We start from the raw sequence: 20,701 nt of genomic DNA, 5'->3' as shown, positions 1-20,701 counted from the left end.
CAATACAGGAAAGTCATTGAAGTTCCTCGACAAAGCATTCTCTTTCCAGAGTGCAATTTTCATCTTCAGCGCATTGATATTGCTGGTTGACCGAAATATATCACCCCCTCTCCCTTGAAGACTGATGTTCACTTGGTTCAAACAATCAAAAATCGACGCCAAGTATGCCAATTTTGCAATCCAGAATATGTCACGAAACTTGGAAGCCCTTGGGTCTCCGTGTTCAGTGTAAAATGCCCCTAATTGTTCGCGAAGTTCAAACACACCGGAAAGAACTTTCCCTCGCGATAGCCACCGTACCTTTGTTGTGACTTCCACTATCACAGATCTAAGCTGTATACCCTTCGTATGCCCTTATCCAGCTGTATACCCTAGTTTTGATATGGTATACACTTGGGCAGGGGTGTGCAACGTGCGGCCCGCGGGCCAAATGCGGCCCGCGAAGAAAAATTGTGCGGCCCGCAAAGATGTGCCAATTTTGAATTGTGTGCGGCCCGCGAAACGTATTTATAATTTCGTTTAGTCTGGTACGTGTGAACAATTCATTGTGGAGTGGATTATTATAGATTTCGCATCTTCTGTTAACCATTTTAGAAATCTCCCACCGGCCACCGCTAATCTATTGTGTTAATTATTTGGAACGTAAAAATGTATGGTCACATAAAAGGCTTTATGAAAAAATTACGACTTTGGAAAGCTCACATACAGATAGGAAATATTTTCCACTTTCCTACTTTAAGAGGGTATGGAATGCATCCTGAGAAGAAAACTAAATTTGAAAAATTGTTGTAAGAATTTTTGGCTCGTTTTAAGGACTTCAAATCTCATGAATATTTGTTTGATATATTTTTTTCGCCGTTTGACACAGTCATTGACAATAAAGCACCTGCTGATATCCAACTTGAACTGATTGATCTTCAAGAGAAAACGGATTTAAAAGCAAAGTATTTAGAAATGAATCTTGGCGATTTTTACGGAAAACATCTCAACCAAGATGGCTTCCACATTGGAAAAAATCCATTGCTTTAAAAATGGCTCTTTTCAGCTCAACGTATTTGTGCGAACAATTTTTTCTAAAATGAGCGTCATGAAATCTCCCTATCGATCGGTTCTGACAGACGAACACTTGGAAAATGGACTTCGAATTGCGAACACTTCCATTAGTAGGCCTACGGTCAGGCGCGGATTTATGGGGGGGGCCCAGGGGGCCCGGGCCCCCCCCGAAATGTTGTGAGGAATTATTGTTGAAATTCTATGTATCCGCATCAAATCGTTTGATATGCGTCTAAACAGCTGATATTAGTCCCACGGCGGACTTAACTTATCCGGGGGGAATAATTTTTTGTTATTATTATGGTTGAAATCATCCATCGATCAGACTCCGTTATTTTCTTTCATACAATTTCAAATGCATTTTAATAGCAACATTTGTTGGAGCTGACTCAGCTGAAACCAACGCTGAACCAAAGACGTCAGTTGAAACAATCTGAAACCTTGAATGGCCGTTTTATAGTTTTTAGCCTTCATTATAATTTCAATCAATCGCCGTATATGCCTGCAAACATCCAATTGGTCATGGACACTGCATATAGGGTTTTAAACCAGATTTCAAGTTTACTTTGCTTGCTTAGCAATTTTTATTCAAGCAAAATGTATTTTTTAAACATTCACAATTGATGAAAATGGCTGTTTCTTTTAATGTCTATTTTATTTTATGGCATATCGTATATGTCGTAGTATTAATAGTGGCGTAGCCAAGGGGGGGTTGGGGGTAACAACTCCCCTCCCTTTGGCACGCGTGTGACTCCACGATATTGAGAATGATGCTTTCAGTCTCTATGCCTCTAAAACAAAGTTTGCCTAATTTTAAACGAAACTGCATTAAAAGAGCGAGTTTTGCCAATACTAAATATTCAAATATCTCAGCCAGGAATTAGCAACAAGAAAACATAGAGACTTAGCTTTATTACCAAAAAATGCCAAAGAAAACATGATCTTATCCTTTTGCTATGGCACCAGACAGCACCATTTTACAGGAATATTTTTGCCCACACTTTTGTTGAAAATGCTCTCAAAATACACCAAATTCAAAGTAGTTTTTCAAAATTTTCTGGGGGCTGCCCTCCAGACCGCCGTCGGGCTTCGCCCGCCGGCCGTCAATTCCCCCCCTTTCAAAATTGCTGGCTACGCTACTGTCGTAGTATCATTGTTCATATCTATTTTATCTTTTTCTTTCTTTTTAATTGATTTTCAAATTTTCTGGCCCCCCCCGAAAAAAACTCCTAGATCCGCGCCTGCCTACGGTAAATTTGAAAAAAGCCGTCGGAAAAAAAAGCCAACTTCAAATTTCTCACTGAACTCGTTTAAAAGGACGGTGTGACAATAAATTTGAATAGCAGTTTTCTTCAGAAATTTACGCGTCTTAACTTATTATTTCTGCAAGGAGATAAGCCGTAATCATGCCATGGGAATAACGTGAATAACAAAAAAAGCTACTGTTTTGTGCCTGCAACTACTAGAAATCATATGTTAAAAAAACGTGCGGCCCGCGGTTTCACCCAGTTATTTATATCTGGCCCTCCTGTAATAAAGGTTGCACACCCCTGCACTTGGGTATACAGTATACCCGGTTGAAGAGCACTGACATACAGTACACTGCGATCTCACAGACGACAGGAAGCAGCGAAGTGACATATACAGTAGTCTTCGAGTCAGCTGCTCCCCTTATTTTGGCTTGCCATTAAGTGTCTTTGCCGAGACACAGCCGTGTGCTCTGGAGCGGTGTCGAATCCACGTCCTTTCGAACGTCGCGCAGACGTTCTCACCACTCGGCTACGCAGCCGACAAGCGTTGGCAAGCACCTATCGTTTAATTCGTAATAGGCTTCAAGGCAGGCCATATAAATCGGTTATCCACTGTGACCGCATGTTGCACACCTGTCTTTTAGGCCAAAAGTTCTCAAGCAGGGATAAATTTACTACAGAAGAACAGACATCCCGTACTACCACAAAAAAAAAGGTTATATATGATTTGGAAAAGCTGATTGGGTAAATTTATTTTTAGGCAGTGGCGTACGCAGAATTTTTTAAGGGCCATTTCTTTATTTTAGAAAAGCGTCCATTTGTAAACTATGGTCAACATATTATTATTCAGCTTACCTTGGCAACACCAATTTTCGAATCTCCAACAGCTAGTTTACTTTGCCAGCTTTTGTGATGGAAACGAATAATATTGTTTTGGCTGAACAGCTTTCACCTAATTTCGTGCAGCACTGATGTTCATAAAGAGTTGATAAAATATATGTTCATAATAGAGTTGTTGCTCATAAAAGAGTTGTTCATAAAAGTCTTTGTTCATAAAAGAGTTGATGCAAGTTGGATCAACTCTTTTGGTTGCATCATGCAACCAACCTTAAGTAGAAGGTAGAATTTGGGCTTAACCGATTTAAGTGGTGGGCCTAAGTGCTCATGTTAGTGGGATCTCAGCTGATACAAACAGGTATATTGACGTCAGATGCCGGACGACTCAGGTCGCCTGTTATGGTAGGCACTTTAACATGCAGATATCTAATCCAACCACGAACCAATCAGATGCTACGTTGTCTGTCCAGTTGTGACCATTCCAGCATTCAGCCAGAGAATTGATTATTACTTTGAACTTGTTTGGTAATTACAGAAGAAAAAACAGTTTTAGCAGGGGTGGGAGTCAAACCCACGTCAATGAAAGGACTACCACCTCCCTAACCCTCTGGGCCAAGTCAACCGATGGCAAAGCGATGATTTAATTTAGCTAGAATTTGCGTTTTTTCTTTGTTCTTTCTAAACCCAACCTTGATGACGTCATGAACGGCGTAGCTTCTGATTGGTTAATGGTTTATTAGAAATCTGCTTGTTAAAGTGGCTACCGCCTGTTATGTTTTATTAGGGAGAGATATGTTTGTTTTATTTGCCTTTCTAATACGAGTCGAAAAAAAGAAACACAAATACATAAAAATCAAAATATAGCAATAGAAAGGTCTGGCAGCACCACACAACCTTGCGGTTAACCAGTTAAGGTGCTGCCTAAAAGGTTACGTAGTTAGGAAATTAAATCTAGTTAATCGTGCTCTTTGAGGCCACCTTTTAGCAAAGATTAACAAGTTACAAGAATCGGCGGGTACTTGGTAGTCTGTTGGGTTTGAACGCAAGCATCCAATCATATCATTTAAGCTCATGCAAAACCTGCAATCTAACATACCTTAAATTTTTTTGAAGATGTTGCGACCGTGCCAATTTTTATTAAACAAAATTAGTTATTTTGGTCTTCTTCGTCGTATAAGCTGTTCTTCCGGACTATATGTTTGGGCATGATGTCATCAGCCACTCGACAGTCTCGTCATCCAGGGCCTTCAGTCCAAGCGTTCCATGTGGTGGTTGATGGATTGGGCACTGGGCAGTCATGATCTACTGTCTGGTCTGTGGCGCCACACTCGCATCCCAGTGAGGGAGCCAGGCCCCACCGGGATGGTCTTGAGCACGTATTAACATTTCTGTTTTATACATTCTACCTGTTCTAGACCTTTGCTACGTTGACGTGTATTGTTTTGGCTGTGATGGTAACACCTGCCCAGTGCGATGCAGTTAAAGGACAAGGCTGGAGTTGCTGTCCTCTAGGTGTCGGTGCAAGTCAAAATTCTTGTGAAGAGAAAAATTGGCTTTTGCGTAAAGACCGTGGATAGTAATCATGGAAAAATGACCTTGGTGTTGTCAAATCAAGAATAGTGGGGCGGCCGTGTGGGCTCTTGTGGCAAGACGACAACAGCTTATTGCTTCCGAAACAGCAATATCCGTCATTTTCCATTGATTCAACGTCTGCAGACAATGTAAAAATGTCGTTTTTGCTGTCTAGGTTGTGGCCACTTTCATCGGGTGTTTTGCGACACAGGTCGCCATATGCGCAATTTAAAAGGCTGCTTTGAAGATGCTCAATCGCTCATGAACCTGAACTAGTAATTGCGCTTAACAGCTAAGTTAAGAAACTTGTCTGATTTTGCTTTGACCCACGAATGCCTTGACTTTAAAGAACTCTTGATGAAGGATGTCCTTTTACCAGGACAACCCTTTCAAGCATACGCCGCTCGACTTGACAATGTCAACTTTCTTTGAATAGAATTACAGCACGACTCAGAAGCAGGCGCCACATATAGGCATTGCAGAAGTAATTGATTTAATTGCAAAACAACGTCGCAAAAAATATGAGGACTAATAGATGCGAGAGTTCACCTGGTGAGAGGGAAACTTTTTAACGCTGTCACAAATAAAGCTATTACACGCAACCAGGTTTGGATCCAAGCAGATATCAGATCGTAAGTGCAAATAAGTTTTACAGCCAAGAACTGAAAAACAAAAATGAAACACATATGTCATTCCATTGAAAAATAACCTCCACTACGTTGTTGAATGATACGTTCGACTTGCACTGGAAAGATTCAAGTAGGCTGTCACTAAGCGAGCAATGAAATTAAACCTAATAAAATTACATCGTTTTATATTGTCTCAACGTTAACAGAAGTTGAATTAATGCAAAATAATGGGATTTTGCCGACTGAAACGTGAACTCTTGAGAGTAGCCCAGATAGCAAAATCTGCCTTTTTTACATTGAGACAACGAAGAGAATCAATGTATAAATGACAGCTGTTGCTGTCTGGGGAATGTCAACAACATAACAATATCGCTGACAGAGCCTGAACATTTTTTCAATCCAGTACTTTTAGGTTCTATTAACACCAGAAAAGGGTCAGCCTCAAAGTAGTTGTTGCGTGCGAGGTCCAATACAATTGAAGTGCCAGCCGGTCCATTCCGTTACATTAAAAATTCTTTCTCCAATATAACACTGAGAAATGCTGAATAAAAACGTAACAAAAACTACGCTTTTTAAGCAAAAAAAGCCATCACAAAAGTGTGATATACAAACTACATCGTTCATTTGCCGTCGCCACGTTATTTAAGCCAAAGCTGTATGCACGCAAATCAGCAAGGGTAAGCTTCTAATGTTCGAAATCATTTCAATGGATGGGGGAGGGTAAAACGTGTTTTTACGACAAAAGTACATTAGAGGAAAGTACTAAAACAACAAAACACCAAATGCATTGTGCAAGTAGTTTAAAATTACGGGGGCTACTAACAAACTATAAACGCAGTGGGTTCGGGCAAGCAATAGAAAGTTAATTCACCGATCACTCCACCTATGCTTAATTTGGGAAAGCAACATTTGCAACACACTCTGTGAGCAACGGTACATTGCCATGGTAACGCATGAATTGTTTCCACGGCAACAAAACTGCCCAATCGTTGGTCAACTGCGTCTCTCTGGGTCCCCTCTGGATTATCTGTCTCGCGCTTGCATGCATGCGACGCATAGCGGCAAGCACCTGGATTTATTTGAGAGCACCTGGAAAACTGGACTACACTACTACTACCATTAGATGATGCTAGAGCGGCAACACCGGCATCACCATTTTCGTAGATCCAGCACACAAACCTGCGCACAAAATTAAGTTTCAACAATACAAGTTGTCATACTGCACCTGTTCAATAATTTCTAGCGTAGTGTAATACGTTTTGGTCACCTTTAGTTAGAACATGCACTGATGAATAACTTTAAAACCTCTTAATGTCTGCTGCACACCTTAGCAATATTTTACGTTAGTTTCACAACTGAAAGTATGAAAAAGATGTAGAAAAGGAATATTTTTGAATGTTAGCAATATGAAATAGTTTCGTTCCATTCGACACCATGTCCTGTCTATAAACGGTTCATACAAACCATATTAAGTACAAATCAAATGAGTTGGTACATAAGGCAGGAGGTTTCTAAGAAATGCTTATTGCTTACCGTCCCATCAGAAGCGCTAGCACCAACTTTGTTTCCCGTTGAATTCCAACAAACTTCAAATATTCCGCCGGTACCTTCGTAGCTGTGGACTAGTTGCCCCGTCTGTGAAATAAAGTCACTTACTTTAGCAAGAAAATTTGATTTTTACGCCGACATACGTTGAATTAATGCAAAATATACTTCTTTTCAACTGGGTGTGCCCAACGCTGTCTGACAGCAACGTCAGCGGAAGACAGAGTTGGGACATCGTGCGCGTAGGTACCCTTGAAGCTTGTGAGGACGGTAGGCTCAGGTAAGTCAAGAGTCAACGCAACTCAAAGTCAGGTTATTCTCGTTTGACAGAGGAAGTTGCCGCTTCAACATCGAACAACGTTGTTTCAATGCAAAAATTGCTGTTCGATCAACGTGACATGTCACAAAACCATTGAAGCGGAGAAACCATTAAAAAGTGGAGAAGTATACTCAGTACTCACATGAGTGCTCCATATGTGCACGCATTTGTCAAACGAACCGCTTGCCAACAATCTTCCATCTGGGCTGAAAGCTACGCTGTAAACTGGCTCATTGTGCTTGGTAAGTGTGTGCAGACACGCCCCTTTTTCCAACTCCCACAAACGAACTGTCGAGTCGAACGATGCACTGAAACAAGAGAGAAACGTCAGCCTTCTATGAATCGATTGATTACGTTCGCCTTACTTTCTTTCAACATCCGGCTATGTGAGAAAAACGTGATCGAGCAAGAGAAAAGCTGCTCGTCACGTGAGTGGTTTGACTTTTGCGCGCTTGACTGCTTTCGTCTGGCAAGCACGGTCTAACCTTCTTTTCAGTCAAGTTACGACTGTGAAGAAACGCAAAATAACATCTTTTCATCGTAGTCAAAGTATGAAATCATTACCTTGCCAACATGAGGTTTTGGTTGGGATTGTTCGAACTAGGACCGGATGGGCTCCACTCAATGATGTATATTTCCTTATCGTGTGCTCGGAGGTCATGGACAAAGGATTCATGCTTCATAGACCAGATCTTGAGGGTCATGTCATCGGAGCAAGATGCGAGTAAACTCCCTGATGGATCCCATTTGATCGCATTCACTTCATCCTAAAAGAAAATCGATGTTTTTGTACGGGCCTTTCAAGTCAAGGATTTCTAAATTGTCATTTTATATTGTTTCAACGTCGCTGGACAAAGTGAAAAGGGAAACTATTGCGAGCGAGATTAGGTAGAAGTATACAGAGAACTTTGCAACAACGTCAAAGTTTAATTTGCACATTAAAAGTGAAGTTGTTGTTGCTTATGAGTCTTAAACAAGGGATAAAACTGCGTTCTGTTGCTCAATGCAACAAACCAATGACGAGAGTTGTAAAGATAAGTAAGAATTCAATGTTGAGAAATCACGTAATACTTTAGAACTTCATATATACCACATCCAAGAGCAAAGAAAGTTAATATCAGCCACAATTTGTTAGAATCTTTTCAGTGCAAACATCCTGCATGTAAGTATCCAGTCAATAAAGCAGATACTTTTTTACAGTGTTTTAACGTTTGCAGACGGCCATGACGTACTACGTAAGTCAAAAGGTCGGATTTGCTGGCTTACTGAAGTGTTCTTCTTACATGTCATGATTGTCAGGAAAACAGCAAGTTTACTTACGGAGTGACCACCAAATGTCTTCACAGGTCTGTCATGTCCAAGCCTGCAAACATGTATGTTTTTGTCTGTGGAGCATGACGCAAATGTGGTGTTGTTCTGCCAATCAACGTCAAGCGCTGGAGCTGAGAAGCAAAACAAAGACGTTATTGTGGAGGACAAAGTCATAAAACGATTACTAAATTTGTTGGGCCGTGTCTTTTGCAACCCTTACCCCTTCACTTGGAAAAAATTCGATTTAGTTTTATGCTTTTGAAAGCTGCATGGTCAGAATTCAAAAAATCTTTCTTGAATGTCTCTAAAACTGAATCAATAAAAATTGGATACAAAAATGGCAACTTCGTTTCCAAACTTAAAGTGCAACTGCACGATAACTTTGACCGCACTGTATCTGAAAGAGCATGTTTCAATCTATAAATACCAACTTTGCCCTTACATTTTAAGGCTATATTTATCTCAATAAAAATTATCAAAACTATGATTTTCCACGCGCTTGTATTTTTGGCCACGTTTCTGCCATGGCGGATTGCATTGCGCAACATGCGGATTATGATGTCACTTGTAGTCAGACCTCGCAGCGACTATCGGCTTTGCAAGTTCTTTTCTTTCGTTGTATTCGCTCTGTAGACCAGGAGCCAGGTCGATTTATTTGACTGTCTGAGTCAGTAAGGTTTGACAAGTGTTTCTAGACTGAAGTTTTACGTAGATTTCAATAATAAACTTCTTACTTGCACTGGTCTGACCGTTTTTGTTATATTAAGCATTTTCTGAGATGATACCTGGCAATATCGCTATATCCGTCTGTTATGTGTCTGAATGCTTATCAAGATGGTATAGGCCTACATCAGGGGTGTGCGGCCCGCAAGAATGTGCCAATTTTAAATTGTGTGCGGCCCGCGAAACGTGTTTATAATTTAGTTTAGTCTGGTACGTGTGAACAATTCGTGGAGTGGATTATTATAGATTTCGCACCTTCTCTTAACCATTTTAGAAATCTCCCACCGGCCACCGCTAATCCATTGTGTTTAATTATTTGGAACGTAAAAATGTATAGTCACATAAAAGGCTTTATGAACAAATTACGACTTTGGAAAGCTCACATACAGATAGGAAATCTTTTCCATTTTCTAACTTTGAGAGACTATGGAATGCATCCTGAGAAGAAACTAAATTTGAAAAATTGTTGTATGAATTTTTGACTCTTTTCAAGGACTTCAAATCTCATGAATATTTGTTTGGTATATTCTCTTCGCCATTCAACACAGACATTGACAAAGCACCAGTTGATATCCAATTTGAACAGATTGATCTTCAAGAGAAAACGGATTTAGAAGCAAAGTATTTAGAAATGAATCTTGGCGATTTTTACCGAAAACATCTCAACCAAGATGACTTTCCACATTGGAAAAAATCCATTGCTTCAAAAATGGCTCTTTTTGGCTCAACGTATTTGTGCGAACAAATTTTTTTTCTAAAATGGGCGTCATGAAATCTCCCTATCGAACGGTTCTGACAGACAAATAGCCTACCTGGAAAATAGACTTCGAATTGCGAGCACTTCCATTAAAGTAAATTTGGAAAAGGCCGCCGGGAAAAGAAGCCAGCTGCAAACTTCTCACTGAACTCGTTTAAAAACGGTGTGACAATAAATTTGAATAGCAGTTTTCTTCAAAAATTTATGCGTCTTAACTTATTATTTCTGCAAAGAGATAAGGTCCCCTAATAATGCCATAAGAATAACATGAATAACAAAAAAACTACTTTTTTGTGCCTGCAACTACTAGAAATCATATGTTAAATAAACGTGCGGCCGCGGTTTCACCCAGTTATTTATATCTGGCCCTCCTGTAATAAAGGTTGCATACCCCTGGCCTACCTCACAGGAAACAGTAAGAAGCAATAAAAGGTGATTTTAATGAAAGGTAATTATAAACTAAAGATATAGGAACAACATGACTTGATATTATGATCAAAATGAACGCTTTTTGTTTGATTATACGGAACATGGTCCCATGCAAAAAGTGTCAATCACCAGACAAAATCATTCTTACATAGGCTACCGGATAGTCTATCTAGTACATTCAGTAACTACGAAAGGTAAATACATAGGCGCCGACTCCGGGGGGGGGCGGAGGGGCGGCGCCCCCCCGTGAATTTAGCTCGGGGTGGCTGCCCCCCCGCAAATTATTTAAAAAAATCCTAAAGAAAATGTTTCTAAGTTCAAATTTGCGTTAGTTTGACCTTCATTGCGGATCGATCTCAATTAAAAGATCTACTTGTTGCAACAAGAGCGCTGCTCCTAAGATAACAAAAGAAACAGAAACACGGTAGCTGATAAACGCCAGCATGGTGCCGTTGAAGCATAGTAACAATGATTGAAAAACGTTTTTCTTGATTTCTTCCGCTTTGTTTTTTCTTGGGAGTGTCAATAACGAGGTGCAGTTTGCTGTTTGCTCAGTTTAGCATCTACGCGTATTAAGAGCTAAAGTTCAAAGTGACCAGCATATAATTCGAAGTAGCCTACAGGCCTCGAAATTAGTTTTTGTTGACGGCGGACAAACGTGTCCCGTCTGAGCAGCTATCTCGGCGGACAAATCAAGTCTCACGGCGGACACACCAGTTTTAGCTGTCGATCGTCATGCTTAATCACTTTATCTTGATAATAATTTTTCGCCTTTTCAGAACTATAACTACGGTTTTAGAAAGCTTTTTAAAAAATCAGTAAAGTCACTCTGAAAGGCTTTCATCAGACCAGCGACTTGCGCTTGAAGAGTCAAAGCGCCGTGTAGCTGATCAATACGTCACACAACCGATTAACTTCCACCGAACGAGGTCGTGTGGCTTATTGCGTCACAATACTCTGGGCAGGAGTCGGAAAATGTCTACACCAACGTTACCTTTTTCTGCTGTGCAAAGTTTCACAGGCTTTTTTCTTTAAGTTTATTTTTGCGTGTCATGTGAGCGAAAGTGAATTTTGCTTGGGTCTTTTCTTTCTTACAGTAATACCAAAACTTAACAAATTTTGTTGCATCTTGCTGTAATAGCCTACTCGTATAATCTAATTTAGTAACCAACCTTGCCGTATTATTATTACTCGGAGATCAAAGCCAGACATTGTGACGTAAAATTTGAACTCAATTGCGCGTGATTAGTGTAGAAGTACCTGTACTCCTATCGATTCTTAGCGAAGAATTCACCTTTGTTACGCTGATTCAATGTCATCAATCCTTGAAGCAACGTAAAAATCGAAAGTTTTCCTCCTTGAATGGAAGCTAAGGGATACAGTATTCACATTTTCTAGATGCGCGCTAGAATGCGCTGGAAAATATATTATTGCAACAATATGCAATGACGATTTGTATCGCTAGTTCCTGTGTTATTTCTCGGCGGACAAATATGACCGATCTAGATGGTACTTCCCGCGGACATCACATGCTGTGACAGCGGACATGTCCGCCGTGAATTTCGAGGCCTGAGCCTACATTATAAAGCTTGGCGATATACAATGGCAGAGAGACGCTAACAAACATCAATGCTGACAAACAAACATCAGCATTTTGAATGTAAGCAATCAGTCGGCTAGAAAGTTTGCCCCCCCGGCAATTTTCAAAACCCGGCGCCTATGGGTAAATATAAAGTAAAAAGTTTATATTGTATATCTTAGATAGAACATACGAACATGTTAATGTTAGCAAAGTTCCAAGAGCTGAAGCAAAACAACCCCATCTGCCCTAATGAATGTTGAAGCGTTATCAGCTCATTATTGTACAATACAAAATCTTTTCGATTTAACCAAGTTTGCCTGTTCCAATCTAAGAAACTAGCCCTCGGCGATGGGCATCGTAGACCACCCCTGGCACACAGGCATCAACAACCAAATTTGTATAATATGCTGGCTCAAAGATGCGTTTTCACTATAGATGCCTTATGCATTTGCGCATTCACTAGCTAGCAACCAAGCCTATCTCGTCTAGTTTAGTCTCCACTAAGTTCGACTACAAGTGACGTCATATCACTAGGTGGCGTAGACGAGTTTGCCACTTCCAGGTAGCGTGAGAGAGAAGCGCTAGAGAGCGTGGGAAAAAGGTCGGTTTCTTGGCTGTGGGCCTCAATTGTGAGGAAGTGAGTTTTTCAACCCGTATCGGATGCCTGGGCAATGGATTCTAGCCAATGTTAATTCAATCGTGCAGTTGCACTTTAACGAATTTCCCTCCTCGACTCTGGTCTAGCTTTGCCATTGCTGGAAACATTTGTTGTGAAAAGTAAGCCATTCTATCTCGATATGGCCATTTTTATTCTTTTTTCTTCAAATTAATACCGCAGATATTTCACTTAGACAGGCGCAATGGCTATTTTAGAACAACTGGCCCAAGATAGTATTCGCAAACGGCGCATGCACTCGCATAGCCGATGGGAGACAGGCGTTGCATGATATGAATAATGCATGTAGAAGTATTTCGTGATAGTATGACTCAGAACAGTGTAGGTAACTTATTGTAAAATAGTGTTCACTAACCATGAAGTGGCTATATCAGGAGTAAAAGCTTTATGCAGTCAAGTAGTGAAATGACTTTAAACAAACACCTTTCGATTGTACACCATTCCTTACACCACACGACAAACACTCAAATAAAACGCAGATTTTCACGATCGCAAAACTTACCGCAAAAAAAATCAAATGACCAGTTTTTTCTGAAAGCTTCAGAAAAAAGAAAAAGGGCAATTTTAGACGCCAAAACAATCGCTTGGCATGAGTCATGTTTCAAAATTTCAGGCATGTTCATTTGCAGTTACCAAATTATCGTAATCCTTTTGCCTAACCCACTTCAACAACGCACCTAATATCTAATTCTAGTGAGACTGACTGTGCTTTAGCACTGTGTGTCATTTAACTGTAAACAAGCATTAATTTTGTGGACCATTATGCAACAGCCAAACAATTTCTTGGTTAAAACGACATCTTACACTAAAACCTGAGGTAAAAACACTAAAACATTTTAAACAATTTAAAGCACAATTAAGACACATGAATTCTGCTTTCGTTTCCAACTAGGTGGAAAAACTAGAAAGGAAAGAATTTTGCAACTGAAAATACCATCATTGAAATAGTGAACAATTAAGCCCGAAAATTAGCAATAAAAATAATACAACGCTGCCCATCTGTAATGGCTTTGACGTGATGTTGTTTGCACATGTCAAGTAATTATGTAACACAACCGCTTAGCGATTCAATGTGAAACACACAGCTGTAAATTGTCAGAAAACAAGACCACTGCTGAATGTTCACACATTAATAGAGAATGAAACACAGCAAGAAAAATACTCAGCATTCAGTAGTAAACTTTACAATTGACGTTGAAAATAGCTTTGATTCAAGCAACACACAGTAAAAGCTGGGTGTACTACCTTGGTGAAAAGGAAATTGTTGTTTTGCTTTGCCAGAATAGGCGTCCCATATGATCGTTGTTTTATCAACACCAGCACTGAGAATATAATTTCCTTTTTCGTTCCATTTCAAAGCAAAGATTGGTCCTTTATGCTGCCCGAGGACATTATTCAATTGCCCTGAACATAATGAGATTACAAGCGCGTCACTTTTTGAACTGAAAACAATGAAAAGCAACGTAAGATCGACATCAAAATAACCATTCTCTTTTTTAGTTTTGTTAGTAATTTGCATGTTGTACAAATAATTGCGCAAAAGTCTGTCTGGAAAACACATATCTTAGCAAAAACAAGCCGTGTAGCGTAAGCAATAAAAGAACTGTTAATTAACAATGGTAACTTGCGATTAAGTCAATCGAAAAACCAGCACAGTCTATCATGATAAAATCCGTTTTGTTACAATGATTCAACGTAGGCAGACGCTGAAATCATTGGAAAAAAGATTAACAACTGATTAGACATAGAAGATTTTTTTAATAAAAAAAAACAAAACAAAAAACAGCTTACCTTCAGTACCCCACAATCTGGCATAGCCGTCGTAGGAGCCAGTAGCAAGAAGTGTGCCATCGCACTAATAAAATATTTTGGCATGAGTGAAAACTTGTCAAGTAGCAAGGGTAGCAAACACTGTCCACATATAATCGAGTACAAAGTGAAATGGAACCATTGGGCTTGCTATTCCACGCAAGAAATATTATTGCATTGCAGTGGTGGCAAAAAGTAACGGGAAAGCATATTCAAAAAAAGCTAATAGCCAACGCCCAACACTCAACAGTAGTAAATAGCTTTTGTGTTTAAGTATTCTTAGGTTAGCCGCTACGGGTCGCTGCGTTGTGAAATCAATAGCTCACTGGCAGAACGATGACGTTTGCATGCCGGGTAAATTGCGTTAAACTCGAAATTTTTAACCTCTTTGCTTCAGTACGTAATTTTTTTTAGAAAAACAAAGAAGTAGCAGCTGTCTATATTTGGCTCTGCTTGACTTTAACCTACATTCCAGTCAAGTGAAGTGACGTCTTTGTTGCTAGGGACCTCTTGGTTGCCTTCTGTAATGCAATGACGCAGCACCAATTGTTGCCCTGTCGCAGGTGGCGGGGACGTTGATGTGACGGCGTCTTCCATCAAATTCCATATACGCGCGGTAGAATCTCCAGACCTGAAAAAACTTTGTCATCAAAACAATTCCTTTGATGTTGCGATTATGTCCAATACAAAGTAGCCTATTTGGAATAAGATTGCAACTGCTGCATTTTTGACCATAAAACAGTCATGTTTAGTTCTTGGGTTTTTAAAGTTCCAAAAGCAATTGAATTTTGCCACAGTTAGTAACTAAAATATTTATTATCAAGGTATTACCCTGAGGCCAAAAGGTCTTTCTTAGGATTCCAAGCACATTTGAAAACTTCAGACTCGTGTCCTCTTAAAACAGCTGATTTGCTCAAGGATACTCTGATGTCATTGTGATTGGTTTCAATATCCATTGGCTCTAAAGGTTCAGACGTAGATGTTGCCCCAGAGTTTAACGCTGAAAAATACGAGACGTCCTGTTACATCTTATTTTCACACTTTCCAGACAGCAAATCAGTCGTTTTTTACATTCATTCAACGTCTGCAAAGGTTAAATCAATGTAAAAAACGGCTGATTTGCTGTCTGGGTTATAACAACACAGCAGTTTAAAACTACAGTCGTGGCCAAAAGTTTAAGACCAAACCGCAAATTTCGAGAAAATCAGTTCTCGGTCTATTTCTTGTCGTTTTTTTACTTATTTCTTGCTAAACTATATATAAGACAAAGTAAAAACAATGAAAACTATTAATACTACATAAAGTGCTCAATGCTAAGCAAAAAGGCAAAGCAGAGCGAATTAAATCAAATATAGTTATTACTATCTGAAGCCTTTACAAATTGTTTCACCTAATGGATCATCAGAAGGTCTGAAAAACATGCAAAAAGTAATGAATCGATAATTCCTGAAAAGATATTAAATATTACAACTGCAATTTAATCTGCAAAAAAACCTTTAAACCTGTAATTCCTGAAAAGATATTAAATATTATAACCGTAATCTAATCTGCAGAAAAAAACCTCAGAATTACTAAGGGCTACCTCTATCCATTACTACAAAGTTTCAATTAATTTGTCCAACTGGAAACCAAGCAACTTGATGGCAACATCTATGACATCACAAAAAAGCAAAATGCAGTTGTGATGATCAATGCAACCTGTAGTAACCTGAACAAAATAAATGAAAATTGTTTTTAAAAAAAAACCTGTAAAAATTAAATGAGATTTATAACCTGTAAAAATCAAATTTAATTTTTTCAAAATTATAACCTGTGAAAATCACAAGGAATTGTGATGATGTAACCTGTAGTAACCTGAACAAATGAAATGAAATCTGTTTTTAAAACCTGTAAAAATTAAATGAGATTTATAACCTGTAAAAATCAAATGACATATTTTTTAAAAAATAACCTGTGAAAATCAAAAGGAATTTATTTTATTTTGAAGTACTTGAGTTTAAATTTATTTCTATGACGACATTTACCCACTAGTTCAGAACGCTTGTTCAAAAGGTGGCCACTATCACTCTATCAGCCTTCAGAATGGCCAGCTTTTCAGCCAAACATAGGCCACAATTATTACGACCACTTCCACTATATGGCCGAGCACAGCTGTGGATGGACCAAGTTATTTTAGGATTAACAGTTAACACCCTTGTCCTTAAGGTCCCAAACTGACTTAAATAGTTCGGTGCTGTTTCGTTTAGACCTATATTCAACCATAATACTATTAAGCTGAGCTACAGTTGTACTCCGAATGTTGCAAACATCATATCCTCCCACAATAAAGCAATATTGCAGGCTGATAATGAACCATCGCAGCCTGGTTGTAAATGTAGGGTGAAGCCAGATTGTCCTTTGAATGGGCAATGCTTGCAGAAGGCCGTTGTTTATAATACAAAGCCACCATTGATAACGGCCCGAAGGTTCTTAATTACATTGGTTGTTGTGAAACTACGTTTAAAAAATGTTTCTACAACCATAAATGTTCCTTCATGGATAGATTGTGGTACTTGTGACGTACTTGTGGTACCTTGTGATTGTGACGTTGTAACTGAAGGAGTGAGGGAGGGCTTATTGAGTGAAATTTTGTATGCAGACGACCTGGTCTTGACAAGTAATAGTATGGAGGGACTGGAGAGAAGGTTTGAGAAATGGAAAGAAGCATTTGAAACCAAGGGTATGAAAGTGAATCTTGAAAAAACAAAAGTGATGGTGAGTGGAGCAGAAGGAACAGTTGTTGAGAACAAAGTAGATCCCTGTGGAATATGTGGCAAGAGAGTGATGAGAAATTCAATGCAATGCAAGGAATGTGGAAAGTGGGTACATGCAAGATGTGCTAATGTCAAGAGAGCCGCAACAAGATTGGCGAAGTGTTTTGTTTGTGGGAAATGTAGTAAAGGAAGGAATGAAGTGGAAGGCTATGATGATGAGTTCTGCCATGGCATCGAAACAGTGACAGACTTCTGTTATCTGGGTGATCGGATAAATGGAAGTGGTGGATGTGAAGCAGCGGTGACAACAAGGGCAAGATTGGGCTGGGCAAAGTTCAGGGAATGTACCCCCAGACCAAGCACAGCGCCCTTGTCAAGGCGAACAGCTCCAGCTGTTGTAGGTCATGGAGTAACCATTCTGCAACTAAATGTTGAAGGCATCACCAACGCTAAACTAGACATCATCACACAGCTTGCCCACAACAACGATGCAGCGGTGATCCTCATCCAGGAAACCCATTGCTTGACCCCGGAGAAGCTTAAGATTCCACACTTTGATCTTGCTGCCTGCACCCTCAGCAATAAGCATGGAATAGCAACGTTCGTTAAAAAAGACCTTCACTGGATACTAGAGGCAACTTCCACAGCAGACGGTGATCTTGAATGGATCGCAGTACGAATACAGGATACGATTGTTGTAAATGTCTACAAACCTCCTCCAAGTAGACTTCTTTCGACATCATTACCACCATTTCCTGCACCCTGCATATATGCAGGGGATTTTAATTGCCGTCACACTGATTGGGGTTATTGCAACAACAACACTGATGGTGAAACTTTAAATGAACGGGCTTCCAAAAACGATCTTTCCCTTTTATATAATCCTCGGGAACCAGATAGTTTTCTATCGGGACGCTGGAACACAGGAACCAATTCTGACCTTGCTTTTGCAGGAGTACTCCAAGGCGAATCCATCCCAGATCATAAAATCATAGAAAAATTTCCCAAATCTCAGCACAGACCCTCTATAATCTTTCCTGCATCTATTGTGCAACCGCCACCAACCAACCCAGTCAGACGCTGGAACTTTAGGAAGGCTAGATGGAAGCAATTCTCTGAAATCACGAGTAAACTAGTTCATACCCTACCCCCACCCAATAATGCAGATGTCAATACCTCCTACACAGCCTTCACAGATCTGCTTCGCCATGCAGCAAAACAGGCAATTCCCCGTGGCCAACGCAAGGAATACATACCATGCTGGGATGAAATGTGTCAAAGTATGTACGAAGACCTGAATGACTCTGAAACATCAGAAGACTTCCAAGAAAGGTCTGAAAGCCTGATGCAGCACCTCAACACCAAACGTCAGGAGCGATGGATTGAGACAGTCGAAGCTATAGACTTTACCCACTCCAGTCGTAAAGCATGGAACACGGTCAATCGCCTGACTGGAAGAAGTTCCAGAACTTGTTCGAAATGTCCTGTAACACCTAATGCCATTGCATCGCAGGTTGTGGAAAATGGACGACACCAACAAATAGACTGCAAATTTCAACGCAGACTCTCAAGCCTCACATCGGAAATGTGGAAGGATGACACGCGTAACAACGAACTAACTGAAGACTTTTCGACCGAAGAAATGAATGAAGCCATAAAGTTACTGAAAGCAGGGAAGGCCCCAGGACCAGACCTGATTCACCCCGAATTCATACAAAACTTAGGAAAGGAAACGATTAATTGGCTACGAAATTTTTATTCTCATTGCATGCGAACCCTAAAGATCCCTAAACTCTGGCGGAAAGCATTGATTGTTGCAGTCCCAAAACCAAACAAACCGGTAACTGACCCAAAGAGCTATCGCCCCATCTCCCTATTGTGCGTGCCATTCAAACTACTGGAGCGCGTCTTACACCGACGACTGGAACCCGTTATTGACCCCAAACTCCCACAAGAACAGGCGGGGTTTAGGAGAGGAAGATCAACAGTCGACCAAGTAACCTTGCTCACACAAAACATCGAAGATGGGTTTGAGGCCAACTTGAAGTCGGGAGCGGTCTTCCTCGACCTTACTGCGGCATATGATACGGTTTGGCACAGGGGTCTCACTTACAAACTGCTGCAGATAATCCCAGATAGACACATGGTTAAGTTTATTGTAGAACTCATCTCCAACCGCAGCTTCATCCTTAAAACCAGCGACGGAAAGAAAAGCCGACAGAGACGTTTAAGAAATGGAGTTCCGCAGGGATCTGTTCTCTCCCCAATGTTGTTCAACATCTACATTTATGACCTTCCAAATACTTCCTCTAATAAATACGCATACGCAGATGACCTGGCTATTCTTTATTCTCACCGCAAATGGGAAACAGTGCAGAACACCTTGACTAAGGATATGGACATTCTATCTTCCTATCTGCACCAATGGCGCCTCAAGTTGAGTGAAGCGAAGACAGTGACTTCTGTCTTCCACCTATGTAACAGAGACTCAAACAAGAAAATTAACATCCAAAATAACGGCCGAACACTTCCTTTCGAAGCCACACCCACATACCTTGGAGTTCGACTTGATCGGTCCCTTACATACCGCAAACATCTAGAACACTTACGCGAAAAAGTGACAGCTCGTACTGCTCTCATGAAACGTCTTGCTGGTACAAGGTGGGGTGCTAGCCCCTCAGTGCTGAGAACAAGTGGTTTAGCCTTAGTCTACGCCCCCGCTGAATACTGTGCTGCTACTTGGTGCAGAAGTGCCCATACTGACCTTGTCGATGTACCAATCAACAACTGCCTGCGAACTGTCACAGGTTGCCTCCGCCCAACTCCAACTGACTGTTTGCCTGTCCTTGCAAACATTGAGCCAGCTGCACTACGGCGCCAACGTGCTGTTCTTTCCCTGAGCCGTAAAGCCCTAAACCCTGGCCATCCGCTACACACAACCACGCTGAGGTATCCACCAAAGCAGCGGCTAAAATCAAGAAAGCCATTTGTACGAGATGCACAAGACCTTCTGGCAGCCTCTGGTGGAAGCCCTAGCAAACAGTGGTGCCACGCGGCGTGGTGTGAACAATGGTCAAGCAGCACGTCCCCACTTCGCCAAGTATTCAGATCCCCGTCCGAAATCCAGCTGGGACATGGCCTCTCTAGACTTGCCTCATCAAGGCGTAACCGTTTGCTCACTGGTGTTGGACGCTATGGTGCAGACATGTTGCGTTGGGGCTTGGCAGAGAGTGCTGTTTGTGAGTGTGGCGAAATGCAGACGGCAGCCCACATTATCAAGGATTGCCGGCTATATAGACCACCCCATGGTATGGAAGGTCTAATTTTCATTGATGACGACACCAGGCAGTGGCTAACCAACGGATGCCCTGACATATAGCGACAATACGAGAGAAGAAGAAGACATGTGATAAGGAGGGAGGAAGGAAGTTTTCTTAGAAAGGCACTAGATCTAAA

At 40.6% G+C, this 20,701-nt stretch overlaps 1 protein-coding gene across 1 annotated transcript; it reads right to left on the bottom strand.

The window, feature by feature from the left end:
* Positions 1-5,180: 5,180 nt before the first annotated feature.
* On the bottom strand, positions 5,181-16,236 carry LOC145781786 (F-box-like/WD repeat-containing protein TBL1XR1-A). The gene is made up of 9 exons (XM_082593458.1): positions 15,324-16,236; positions 14,961-15,123; positions 14,475-14,538; positions 13,929-14,087; positions 8,526-8,647; positions 7,770-7,972; positions 7,348-7,513; positions 6,875-6,976; positions 5,181-6,520 (listed from the first exon to the last, which is right to left on the bottom strand). Exons 1-9 carry the CDS (start codon positions 15,446-15,448, stop codon positions 6,491-6,493), a joined length of 1,134 nt encoding a protein of 377 aa, XP_082449584.1. The 5' UTR covers positions 15,449-16,236; the 3' UTR covers positions 5,181-6,490.
* Between the last annotated feature and the right edge of the window lie 4,465 nt (positions 16,237-20,701).

Source organism: Aplidium turbinatum, chromosome 13 (assembly GCF_918807975.1).
Source record: "Aplidium turbinatum chromosome 13, kaAplTurb1.1, whole genome shotgun sequence".
NCBI lineage: Eukaryota > Metazoa > Chordata > Ascidiacea > Aplousobranchia > Polyclinidae > Aplidium > Aplidium turbinatum.
The sequence above is the reverse complement of the archived record's forward strand: the minus strand, read 5'-3'. Positions and strand labels throughout refer to the sequence as shown.

Coding starts and splice junctions, on each gene's coding strand:
- LOC145781786 (XM_082593458.1), bottom strand. CDS start 15,448: ATGGATATTGAAACCAATCACAATGACATCAGAGTATCCTTGAGCAAA. Junction 14,539..14,960: donor TCACTTCACTTGACTGGAAT/GTAGGTTAAAGT, acceptor ATATTTTATTAG/TGCGATGGCACACTTCTTGC. Junction 8,648..13,928: donor ACAATTTCCTTTTCACCAAG/GTAGTACACCCA, acceptor TTTGCTTCTCAG/CTCCAGCGCTTGACGTTGAT.